General features: G+C 33.1%; 1 protein-coding gene across 1 annotated transcript; it reads right to left on the reverse strand.

The window, feature by feature from the left end:
• Nucleotides 1-2,502: 2,502 nt before the first annotated feature.
• Nucleotides 2,503-6,339, reverse strand: LOC118056505 (NAC domain-containing protein 30-like). The gene is made up of 4 exons (XM_035068731.2): nucleotides 6,027-6,339; nucleotides 4,630-4,809; nucleotides 3,778-4,049; nucleotides 2,503-3,248 (listed from the first exon to the last, which is right to left on the reverse strand). Exons 2-4 carry the CDS (start codon nucleotides 4,787-4,789, stop codon nucleotides 2,712-2,714), a joined length of 969 nt encoding a protein of 322 aa, XP_034924622.1. The 5' UTR covers nucleotides 4,790-4,809; nucleotides 6,027-6,339; the 3' UTR covers nucleotides 2,503-2,711.
• Nucleotides 6,340-14,025: the final 7,686 nt, after the last annotated feature.

Here is a 14,025-nt window from a genome sequence, read left to right on the forward strand (position 1 = left end):
TTTTTTTTAAATTAACATGGGTGTTCAGATCAACTTTTAAATATTTTGATTAATCCTACAAACCTTAAAGTTAATGATTATGTAAGTTTCTAGCAGTTCTGAGATTTGTAATACTTGAACTGGTAACTTCTAAAAATAAACTTAAAACTTAACTAGTTGTGTTACATCTCTTGAACTCTTTATTGTTGATGTTGTGATCCAAATCAAATCTCCATTGCATATATAGCAGTCTATGCTATTTTTTTTTTTTTTTTTTGTCTATGCTATTAAAGCAAGGAGAGTTTTATATATAACTAGCAATTTTACGTTCACTGCCATTCCATTTTATCGGAAAAGGAAGAGAAAAAAGGATATAAAGAGAATGGAAAGAATATTTTGATTTATTCCAAATTTAAAAGGTTGAGTAGGCAGGCAGGCAGGCATCATCTTGTCGAATTCAGGCCCTCGAAGACAAGGCATATTCCACAATCATCTTTTGCAAGTACAGCTTCAGTTTCCATGGGAGAAACCTTTTGAATCCTGTTTTGCTTTAGTTTTTGCATCAGTACTCATCGACGCCCATGCTTGTATCACAAACATTCACAAGTCAACACATGAAAAGAAAGCATAATCATGGTACCTTGCACTCTCTTCACGTTGGGCATATCATATATGGACCTTTTCTATGCTTTGTTTCATAGATGCCTAAATCAGGGGGACTCGGTCTAGCCTAGGTTCTATTTTCTAGCCTCATGCATTGATCAGCCTAGTAGTTCCAGTGACCTTTTATGGCTAGGCACCAGACTTAGGTGCTTTCAAGTTGCAAAAACACATAACCCGATATATTATATCAAACCATGGAGCATAAATAATAATTATTTGAATGGTTAGGATCGTTATCAATAAAAACTTTTTTTATATTGAAATCTAGTAATTGGTTCTCCTTCTTCCAATGAAAAAACCTAAAACATAATGAAAATAAATTTAAATATCAAAATGGGGTTTTTGAGAATTAAGGATCTGATAACCTATAATCTCAAAAAAAATAGAAGGTAAAAATAAATTTTCATAACAAACTTTAAACACTAAAAAAACGTTGCAAGTGTTTTTTTTTCATAATGTTTTGTGAGAGAGTGAATGGTAAACAAAAAAGTTGATTTCTTTTATTATATTGTACTAGATAGATTGTTTGCGCTTTGTTGTGGGTCGACCTGATTTTTTTAAAGTGTAAAAAAAACAATGAGAAAGTGTTGCAAGTGTATATTTTTTTTTTTTAAAAAAAATTAAGAGCTCCAAATCATAGAAAGAGAAAAACAAATACCAATCGCCAATCCATAAGACTTCAAACGATGAAAAAAATTAATGAACCAAAAAAAAGTAAAACAAAATATTAGCAAACTCGAGTAATATAATTGAAAAAAACCAAGATTATGGATCCAATGATGAAATCTAAAATAAATTAAAATTTGATAAAGATAATAGGAATAAACATTTAAAACAAAAATTTTAAGGGTCAAAACCTAAAATACCATCAGATATCAAATATATGAATAACCTCACAAAAAAAAAATTAGAACAAATCATAAAGTTCAAGGTCTAATAAATCAATGTTAAATGATGAAAATAAAAAAAAAATCAATTTTTTTAAAAAATTAATAAAAATTTAAACTGGGCTAATCATTAAATTGATGGATTAGGTCAATATGATTGTAAGAGACAAACACAAAAAAAATAACAAATTAAATTTTCAATTATAAAAAAATAAAAAAAATAAAAAATAAAAGCAATGAGGAATAAGTCATGCAAAAAAAATGAAAGAAATTAATTAGGAATTAAATGTATAAACAAATTCGCGCGTATTAGTTTATTTTTAATTCAGCAAATTATTATTTCTCGACAATTGAATTGTCTATCTTGCCGTCATCATCATTTTTTTTATGCTACATGAAAACAAAAAACGTGCAAGTCAAATTCAACAACGCATGCAATATATATATATATTGTAATTTCAAGTCCTATAAACTCCCAATTGCCTGATCAACGGAAGCAAAGGTTAGATTAACCTAACAGTTGAATATATTCAAGGAGAATATTAGGTTAACAGGGCCCAGGTTCAAACTTCTTAAGAATTACAATGGTAGTTGCGAGGGCAAATAGGGATCAATGGCTCAGTTAGAAGGATTCAACAGGGACACTGCTAGCTGAGGGCAAAGTGGCTACATGGTTCTGGAGTATAAGTTGGTGCTCTACGTCCCTCTTGAATTACTTTATATACTTTAAAGAATTGAAATGGAGGTTATAATAAGAATGTGATTCTGGAAAGTGGACTCATGAGAAGCAATCCCAAAGTTTTATGATTGTATTATGCCCTAGACGTGAATGAATGACGGCTAGAGAAACATTCATAAAGTACCGAAGACAAAGCTATGACAGCAAGCAAGAGTGAAGAACACGAAGAGCCAGAGAAAGTTATGAAAACACAATCAAGATCATATATATAAGTATTTATATGCATGCAATGATGCATAATTTACAATTATGGAACAACATAACAAAGGGAAATTAAAAAAGGTGAATAAAAACTTTCACCTAAATAAATGATCATCAATATCAGCATGCAAGTATTTCTAAATCAAGACTTCAACCTTTAGCTCCTACTATAGCACTATTATTACCATGAATACATAACCTTAAATAGATTGGAACAGTATAAGATCGAGAGCTTTTTGTTATTATAAGTCAGGAAAGCAGTCAAGGAAATGGCTAACATATTGGTCTTGCTGGCCAGCTGCTAGGTCATAGTTTTGAGGTATAGATGGCAAGTCTTGAAGGGGATATGAAGCACTTGAATCAGTCACTTGTGACGCTAGCAAGGTGTCGAAGTTTTTCCAGTCGATGTATTGGCTGCTGTTATTACTCCTTTCTTCGTCGTAATCTTCATTGGTCTGGTGGAAATTGCCTTCTTTTGCTGCAAAACTTGTTGAGAGTGTACTGGGGCTATCTAGCTCTGGGAGGTCAACAAGCTGGTTACTGTTATCCAAAAATGTTTGGTTCGAGACGAGGTCAGTGTTCGAGCCGGAGGGCTGTTGAAAACTCGCACCTTGATTCGGTCGAACCGTATTGGGTGCAGTCGTTACGGTATCTGAGAATGAAGGAGGTCTAGCAGGGTTGATATCATTGACATAATAAGCATGACTCCAAGCTTCAAAACCTTGTCTTTGATTAGGGCTTGGTTTCTTGAATGCCCTGCAAACCACCCATCCCTCTTCCTGCATTTGAAACCCAGAATAATTAATTAGCTAATTAGTTGAGTTGCTCAGTATGAGGATAAAATAATGCTATTCTTTTAAGATGATAAAATAATGCTATTCTTTTAAGATGATAAAATAATTGTAGTGAATTACTTCTTCTTTTTGTGAGAATGTTAAATATCTACTAAAGGGTCTCTCAAACCAAAAATTATAAGCTGTTTTGTGAAGATATATAAAAGTTGATTTTTAGTAAGTTTTTGTTATAGTACTGAAGCAATGTTTGATTTTATTTCCCCCTCGTTAATTTCATGGATCTTAAGGGGAAGAAAATCTTCAGAGAGGGACATTAGCATGATCACCAAAAGTACTTTTTTTGCTAGCCATAATTATTTCAAGGTGTGAATGCTTGCTTGGTTATACAGCTATATCTGCACTCCAAGAAGGAGCGTTTAAGGAATGCTTTTATACGTGCAATGTTGAGAAAGACAGATGATTTTTTTATTTTTATTTTTTTGTTATTATTAAAATTAATGAAGAATGAGCTTGCCTGAGGGGGTCCATGTTCAGATGTTTGGAGACGATATTCATGCATGATCCAGTCAGTTTTCCTTCCATTTGGTGCACGTCCCTTGTAGAACACCAAGGTCTTCCTCATCCCTATAAGCCTGTTCTTGGAGAGCACGGCCTTGTCCCGTCCGGTTGCCTTCCAAAATCCAGCAGCAGTGGCTCTATTAGTCCGTGTTCCGGTCGGATACTTCCTGTCCTTGTGACTGAAGAAATACCACTCCTTCTGTTCATCATACCCTAGCTTGCATCTGGCTGTAAAATCGAAATCAAGGATGAACACTTGGGTTAGCACAAAAGCACACATTTAATGAAATCAAGTAGGACTCGTTTCGATTAGTTAATTAGTCATTTCCCTTTTAGGTACATTTCCATTACTCTCATTCTATAACAAATTAATATAGCAGTCAATTTTCTTAGGTCTATCCCCATTAGCGTATCTTCATTATCAGGTCATAACTCACTTTTCCTTTGCACAAAGCATGTGTAAATTTTTGAGAAAAAGGAGTGCTGCTTTTGAATATCGCTTCTTAAGTTCAAAGAGGGAATGATTGCTTGAACAAGAGAAAGCATGCATTGACTTAATTGGGAGACATTTAGTGCACCATCTTTTTATTTGGTTAATTTCTTCACAATCACTAGTCCAAAGCCTAGCTAGCCAGTAGGGTTTGCAACTTTGCAACTGTGCTGTGTGGAATTTCAATTGGACATGTGGTGTGTGTGTGTGTGTGTGTGTGTGTGTGTGTAATTATAACTTTGTATGTTCAGTCTTACAAATAGTGCTTCCTAATTGATCTTAATATACCACTTAACAAATAAGTTAATTTCTCCTCACCTTGGATGTCCCACGGCTCCATTTTGTAGAGATCAATGTTAGCGATGACATCTAGATCGATTTTCTGTGAGTCAATCTTCCTCTTGAGGTAGTAACCTACAAGTTCTTCTTCTGTTGGGTGAAATCTAAAGCCTGGGGGGACACAGGATTCCATCTCCATTGACAATATTCTTCAATCTCCTGATCGGGCAAGTAACATGAAGATAATGAGATAGGGGGAGAGAGAGATCAGATCGAGAACGTATTGTTCATTATTAGCATCCTTTTAAGGATTTATCCATACTGATTATGTTCTTTATTACATCTTATCACAACTAGAAAGGAGAAAATTTGAGTCACTGACACAAAACACATGCTTAAAGGCTCTTTTAGCGTAGGCCTAAAATCAAAGGAAACTTTGAGAGACATGTATGACTCTTCAATACGATGAAATGGTAAGAGTTTGTAAAAGGTGATGGGAAGTTGCAAACATGTTTCTGCCCTTGAATTAATGTTCTTGTCATCATTTCACATCCAAAATACCCATTCTTAAACTCTCAACTTACGGCTAGCAATGATGATGCAACTTCGTGGACCCATGAAATGGCAGACCATTCGTGGAACCCACCAAACGAAACACAGATTTTATTCCTTCCAAGTACCATTTCTTGTCTTTAATTAGCTGCATGAACTTTGGCAAAGTATATTGAGCACAAAAGCTGGCCGAAAGCTTGACTTTGCTGGCACAAGCATGTTATGTTTCTTTGAGTGCAGTGCACTCCCTGTTACTGGTGGTGGAAATACATTTTCACACCCACCGCCTGTGTGCTTCAGCACTATCTCACTCAATAGCATGAACAAGTACTCTTCAATGACAGCCACATACTCTCTTCTATCTGTGCTAAACATGCTTAGATCTGATCCCTCTCCGTCTACCTCTCCCTGATCAAACACACATATTGTTCCTCTCTAGATGTGTTCTTACTTAATTTTATCTCCTTTCCTAATAATGATCTAACTCTATAATTAAGCTTCAAGCTGGGACTAGCTTCCATCAGCTTATACATATGGCATCTGCTTATTCAAACTCATTTTCCCTGACTTAGGTTAATAACCACATCATGTGACCTAATGTATGTGAAAACAAAACATATAGTACTTTTCAAGGAGATTCGATGTCAAGAATGGATTCTCAAATGATTTTGGGCTTCTACATCGATCACAAACCCTAAATTCTTCAGGGAAAATTAACAAGTATATATATATAACAATACATACAACTTCTAGCCAGCGCTTAAATTCTGCTTCCTTAAAGTTGGTGACAAACATTAAATGATTTGGCCTATTATCCAAAATGAAAAAACAATATCACTACGGACAACCAATGTCATGCATTACACCAATATTGATATACTCACAGAGAAAATTGAGAGTTTGCCTTGTTCTTGCACTGCCCACCAGATGAAAGTACGAGAAGGAAAATAAGAGAAGAGACAAAGAGGGAGAGAAAGAGACAAAGAGAGGATGTCTTGGCAATAGGTGAATGTTGTTGTAAAGAAACATAAAGAGAGGAGAGCTTTTAATATGCAAAAGAGATGAATCTAGATGTTCTTTATAGTACTGAATACTATTTATTTTTTTCTGTTCAAGAGAGAGAGATGAACATTAATATATATACACTATATGCTATAGTAGAAATGTTGTAGAAGAAGTTATTGATTGCGCGTGGGGTGGCAGAAAGAATGAAAGAAAGGTTTGTTTGGACGGCGTGACACCATATGTTCACGCCACCCCCCCTTCCCTGTCATCCCCACCGCTATTTTGTACCCTAAGATTTAATTTCCTGCTAACTTTATTAACCATTTACTATTTATTGATAATTATGCCCTCATATTAATTTTCATCCATATTCTTACATGTATATGATAACGCCATTCATCTCTCTAGCTAACTCCCACAATCCAGCTCCCACTGTCTGTTTAGTGCGCCGCCCTTTTCCACTTGGCACCGATCCTTTCCGGCCACCTGTGCTCCATGTCAGACTCTCTATCTGTCAATATCGAATAGCTAATCATTTGTGTTCTCAAAAATAGGTTTTTTGTTCAAGTCCAGATTAGCACCCACTGAAAACAATGTGCCCTTCTCAGGCTTTGCCTTTCCCTTGTTTATCATATTTTTCTTTGTCCCTTAAAGACAACGTATTAGGAGGTTAGCTAATTAGCAAGGATGATTAACTCTATCTTAGATGCAAGTACTCTAAGAGGTTTGTTCTTTATGAGCTAAATTCAGAGACTTCAAAACCGCTCACAGACAATGCGATCGAGGCCATCACTGCTTCTTATTCTGTAGAATTGTATGTTTTTTATAGGGTTGGTTTCCTTGCAGCCATCACAGATTGATCCTAGCTAATCTTACTATAACCTGGAAGAGCAATACACCGTTGTCACCACCGGAGGAGAAGAGGGGAAAACCTCATTGAATTAGTCTTTTACCGTTGGAGAGTTTTACATTACACGGTTGCAATATTTAGCTCAAATATCTAGAAATGGTGCGACTTTGTAGTGGGAATTTAGCCTCTCAACTAAAACAAGGACGAACAAGCATGCACTATGTGCTCACGCAATGATGGGACGGCAAAAAAAATCCAAAAGTCTATTCAAACAGAGACACAAAAAGATGACTAGATGGTCTGAAATTACGCATATTTAAGAAAAATTGAATCTTTTCCAAGTCCCTGTAGATGCCTTGAACAAAAAACAAAAGGGTGAAAGATCATGGAGAGGTCCATTCGCAGCAGTATCTTGATGGAGAGGTTGTTTTGGCCTTTGGTCATTAATTCTTAAAGTGGAGTGGCGAGCCTTATCCACCGCATCACCCACAAATATGCTTGAATTCCTCAAGCCTATAAGAATGTAAGGATCGTAAGAAGATTGATTATCATTGTGATTAGATCTTTCTTCAAGGGGATTAAGCAAAGGGGCTTTGTTTCTAATTGACAAGATGACAGGGAGGTTCTTTACTCTCTGTCCCTGTTGTGGTGGGCAGGCAAGTCAATAATTTATGGACCTCACAGAGTCCCTTTTGCATTAATTAACTTGTAAAACAAAATTAGGTGTGCTTTAGTGTCAAAAAAAGTACGGATTTATACCTCGTATGTCCTCAAGTTTCCTCCACTTCGGACTCCCTACGCTTGATTGTTTGAGAACTCCTAGGGCCATGACCCCATCCCACCAAAAATATTAATGTTTAACTCTGGTTGTAGATGTATGAATTTATATGATTATTTATATTTATCTATTTTTTGATTATGTATGCTATAATTTTATATATAAACTCTCAACGCTTTATAATCAATGTGCTATATAGTTATTTGTAAATCATCTTGAATTATTTGTAATTATAGAAAGTGGAATGATGTAAATTATGATCCAAGATGATTTGATCAAGAGATTGAGATTGTAAATAGAAGAAAAGCATGTTTAAATTAATAATTTGAGATGTTTTATTATAGAAAAAATTCTATTGGAATTTCAGTAGAACTTGTGGTAGATCGTACGTGCATGAAATTTCTTTTAGAAGAAAAAAAAAAGATCTAATTTTATATTAAAGTATGTGTTTTTGTACCGGAAATTGTATCTATTAAATTAAATAAAAAGCTAATCTTGCATGCGTTGACAATATATCCATGGGCCTATGAAGTTTTCACCTCACACCCATGTTGACAAACCAAATTAAGTGCTGGTCAATAACTCCATGTAAAACCATTCTATATCCTAGCCACTAATACAACAAATTAAAGTGTGATTAAACTCTTGATCAATTCCTTGTCACGAGTACTCAATTTGGGGTTAGAAATGGAGGAACATAATTTAAGTACTCTCTTATGAACATGTTCATAAAAAACCAATACTCTAAGTACTCTCTTATGAACTCTACAGAAGTTATCGAAAAGATGCCTGATCTCCTAGCCTTACCAAGGGCAAAAAACTATTCCCAAAATGATTTTTGCAAAAAAGAAAAGAAAAGGGCTTTTTGTTTAATAAAAATTGTGTATATTTTTTGCAGACTAAGCAACATTCCATTGGATATGGGGCCAATGTCATCATCAACTATACATATCACGAACCCAATCTGATAAAATCATCACAATGTGATGCGATCTACCGACTTTCCTTCTTTACAGTAATTTATAGGATAAGGTTTTCTATTTCTATTACATATGTAGCATTTATCAAACATGGTACTCCTAGCTAGATAATGGCCAATATTTCTCATTGGCTACATCTCTCTTTCAGACGTTGATTAGCGATAGTCAGATGTTTACATGACCCATTATAAGGATTTACTCATCATTTCATTTCTTGAAAGGTCTTAAACAAATTAATTAAATGTTATTATAGAAACTAACAGACAAAGGGTCAATTGTTTCCATTAAGAGAAAAGAGAAAGAAACAAAACCATGTTGTCATTTTTTTCGTTTGAGAAATAAATGCCTCTTAGGTTATTTAATTGTATAGGTTTAATTGTATAGATTATTGTCAAAGAATCATCTCAACCCAATAACTTAAGCTGTTAGGTGAGGTCTTACGATATGATTTATATTATTTTCTAACATACCCCTTCAAGTGAAAGTCCTTTGAGCTTGAAACTTGCACATGCCTACATTACCTTATGCTTAATTTTTATCAAATAAATAGAGATGGTGAGATTCGAACTCGTGACCATTAGATCATCAAGGCTCTGATATTATATCAAAGAACCATCTCAACCCAATGGCTTAGATTGCTAGATAAGATCATAGGATATAATTTTTATTATTTTGTAACAGATATTTCATGCTAGATTCTACTTTGACATGTGATGTATTTTTTTTTTTTTTAACTCACTTGCTTTGTGGCTCGGGAGTGTATGGATCCTTAATGCAACCATAGTTAAATATTTCGGTGGGATTTATAGCTTAAATCAAGGTCATGTTTGATTAATGGTGTATCTGGATGAAAAAAAATAGATATAGAAATATTTATTTAAAAATATATATAAAATAAATACATTTGAAAGATAATTTTAAAGTAAACTTTTATAAAGAAAATATGTCACCTCTATCTCCTTTGTACTCACCTCTTTTATTTTGAAACCTAATAAACATAATCATTTCTTCTCGGTCTTCATCTGTCATGTAAACTTTATGTGAACAAGAACATAATGCGTCATGACATTTTACATATTCATTATAAAAGTAAATTCAATCAAATGCATATTCAAAAGGACAAGAGATAATTTTAAGTCTAATTAATTGCATGCTTGGGTGAATTTGTTTGTTGAGTTGATATCCATTTGAGGCACGAAGAAATGGGCAATGGAACTCAAAATCTAAATTTACAAACTTTTTTTTTTTTTTTTGCATAAAGTGTGTGAAGTAACGATTGAGACTGTTCATGATGCCCACAAAAAAAATATTAAGAGCACGTAGCATGCCTTGAAATGAGTGAGTAAAAATGGTTAGCTAGCTAGCATGGCAAGTGTGAACAAGCTTGAGAATATTGGGCAGCCATAATCATAATAATAATAATAATAATAATAATAATAGATGATTGATTTGTATAGCTTCAGATTGCAAGATCGCAATGATAATGGTGATCAGAAGTTGTTGAGAAACATAATGATTCATTTTGATAAATTCCCTCCTTTGCGTGGGTTGTTTATGCTCATGTGTCAATATATTTGAGCTATATATATATATATATATATATATATATATATATATATATATATATATATATATATATATATATAACACATACACACATATATACATATATGCTTATAACTTAGTATGTTCAATATTTGGAGGGGGAAAAAAGGAAATATAAATTAAGGATGGTCAATATTTACCAATCCATAGTACTATTTAATTAATTATAAAACAATAAGAATTATTTTAATTGGTTTCAACATGGATTAATAAGCTATATAGAATTGACTCTGAAAAATATTGACATCTATGAGGTGAAGACAAAAACTACCATTCTTGTGATGAACGAAGCTGCGAAAATATTTAACTGTAAAACCTTTTTTTTTTTCTTTGTTTTTTTTTTCTTTGTGTGTGTATGTGGAAGGACTGAATTCTCATCATAGGTCTAAATGAAAACCACGCGGGCAAAACCAGAAATCATGTTGAACAATTGAACTGAATCGACCTATAGATTATTTTTTATAGTATTTTTTATTTTAAAATATATTAAAATAATAAAATATTTTTAAAATATATAAAAAATAAAATCTAAACCAAACTCGGGTAGCAGGCAGTGTCTTTGATACCACGAATCCTTCATGATTAAAGATTAGAACTTCTTGTCTTCTTTTATCATGTGTCTTGTGCGTGTAAAGTGCTTCCTTGTGATTGATTAATACCATGATCTGTCCTAAATAATTACACGTTGTTTGAAATCATTTTTTTTTATTGTAATTGAATTTAAATAATTTTCATAATTACCATAGAAGCAACGTTAGAGTCATTATACCTACCAAGAGGATGATTCAAGTGGTAGTAAAAAAAAAAAAAAAAATCTTGTGATGTTAATTTCTCCATGTTTTGGTACCAATATATATAGATGCATGTGATGGGATTCTCTAGTTATCGTGGTTGTGAAAGATACAATTTCTCATAGGATTATAATAAATGTATTTGTACATCTTTTTGTAAGGAGAAAAAAAGCGTAGGTGAGTTTTTTTTTTTTTTTTTTTTGGCAAAAGAGTAGGAGGTAAGGAAGGGGTGTGTAATTTTTTATTATTATTATTATTTATTTATTTTATTTTGGTTCAGGGAGACAGAGAGTGTTGGCTAGCTAGGAGGAACTCTTGGGGTGGTAGCAATACCTAGGCAAGTTGATTATCACAAGGCAAGACTACTCTACTAGTTTATTTAAACCTAGTTGAAGTGGTAGAGAATTCATAGTTGAAGGTGGTAAGTACGGACAGTAATGGCATTCACATATAAATTCATTAATTATCATTATCATTGTTATAAATATATATTGATAGCAATCATGCTAACATGGCAACTTGATCAAGCCACTTGTCTGTGTCTTTCTCGTGGAATTGGTTATATTGATAGGCTTCTATCATGGCCGGCCGGACGGTACCACTAGTAATGTGACCTCAATGGAAGCTCTTCTGAGAATTTGTTGAGACAATTTTGTGGGAAAAAGAGAATAATTTTCCATATTAACATGTTTTTTTATAAATATTTTTAAAATAATACAGTTTGTACATGTCATAATTAAAATACACGACATTCATAGCTTGTCACTATCTAATACGGTAATATTTTAAAAAAATAAAATTGGTTGCATACTAGAAAAGAAAAGAGAGGAGAGAGAAAATAAAAAAAAAAGATATTAAAAGCATATTAAATTTTCCGATTACAACGCCACTAGTATTACAAAAAAAAAAATTCAACAAGACAAATCTAATAATATTAAAAAAAGATTATGAATAGTGATTTGAGTTGATTATATTTTCTGCAAAAAATAAATAAGTCACTTGTTTTTTAAAAATAGAATAAATAAATCAAGATGATGGATGTATTGTGACTTAAATTGCATGGGATTTAGATTTAGAAACTATTTATATATTTGTTTTTCTATGTATATCAATATTGAGCTGCAAGGTTAATGATTCTAATTCTCTTAATAACAAACTTTTTTTTTTATCTTACATGACCTATTTGATTAAATTATTGGTTAAAAAAACAATTATAATACAATAATTTAAACAAGTATACTGAAATAATTAAATTAAATTAAAGGAATGTTAGGATTTGAATTTATAACTGATGTTATGTTAAAATTAAAGACATCTTAATTTAAAAATAAATAAAATATTAATTGAGGGAATTAGCTCCACAATGCATTAATTATATAAAAACTTCCAAAAATAAGACGAAAATATAACACTAATACTTTGTAGGCTAAAAGAATTCTGGAAACCGACTGCGAATCTTAGTGCTAAAAAGAAAGGATCATCATGCTATTAACAAGGGTTGGTGTTGCTTGAGGCAACACAAAATAGTGTAAACTAAGAAAGTGGGTATTTTTGGGGCGGTGCGTGGGACTAGCAGCGGAGGTTGTGCTGTGCTTGCGTCCCCCCCACACCATACAAGATTTTCAAACCCTCATTATCATATCCTATATATATATATATATATATATATATAACCTTCTAGATGGAGACGACGGGGACATGGAAGGGTTAACTAAGCTTGATGATGACCTAAACAGAGCTTCTAGAGAGGATTGATATGATAATGACTTGTCTTCTATCACAACCAAAGTTGTTTCTCTTTAAACTTTTTCCCTGTATAAATAAATATAGCAGACATAGATGATTGCTTGTTCAGTTTATTCCTTTTGTCCCTTTCTTGTTTCTGTGTTCTTATCAATTATATATTTGTTTAATTCTTTGTCTCTATGTACACTACTAATCTTTTGTTCTTTGCTCGATACATATTTTAAGTTTATTTGAAGGAGGGATCAGTTAACGGCTAATTAAAAAGAAGATTCATGCAACCATATAGGTGATGGCACTCTGGTAAGAGCTTGGGACTAAAAGGTTTGTTTTCTTTGTGGTCTCAGGTTCGAGTCCTAGGTTGCTCATATGATGGTCACTGAAAGCTTACATGGTCGTTAACTTCAAGGCCCATAGGATTAATCGAGATACGTGCAAGCTGGCCCGGACACCCACGTTAAACTAAAAAATAAAAAAAAATCCATGCAGTTCAGGTTTCTGATTGAAGTTCTGCTATTGTTATTAACTTTTTTAACAGATAATATATCTATATACTAATCTTTTGTTCCTCCTTTACGGTGCTGAGCAATTTCTTTTTTTGCCTTGTGAATTTCCCAACTGTTTTCTTTGTTTAAAAGCTAGAGAACATCTTGCTCCTGTGTAATAAAAATGAAGGAAAGATGCCATGGAAGAGTTCTTAAATCAACTGTACATTGAAATTTTATTGATGGATTCAGAAAACCATCAAGTAAACGAAATTCTGAAATATATACCCCCACAGGATTCCATAGGATAGCAGAGTTAAAGCTATCTTACTGCATTTTTTATTTAAAGCTAGTGAAAGAGAAAGTGCATGGGAAGTCGATGTTGTCAATAATGGTGCTGCAAGATTTATCCGTGTAGTCTCCTTGTGTATGTGGCTCCCATTGTTTTAAATCAACTCTACTCGAACTCAATCTGACCCCATCTATTAATGGAATGAGTATTTGATCGATGATGTGTCCCGTTGACAATATATTGTATGTTCCAGCCATAAAATCATCATCAAAGTTCATCCCTACCAGAGAGCTTTTATAGAAATTAACACACGGAACTGATCCAGTTCAAACCACCTTCAAATCCTCTACTTCA

This window comes from Populus alba, chromosome 19 (assembly GCF_005239225.2).
Source record: "Populus alba chromosome 19, ASM523922v2, whole genome shotgun sequence".
Classification (NCBI taxonomy): Eukaryota; Viridiplantae; Streptophyta; class Magnoliopsida; order Malpighiales; family Salicaceae; genus Populus; species Populus alba.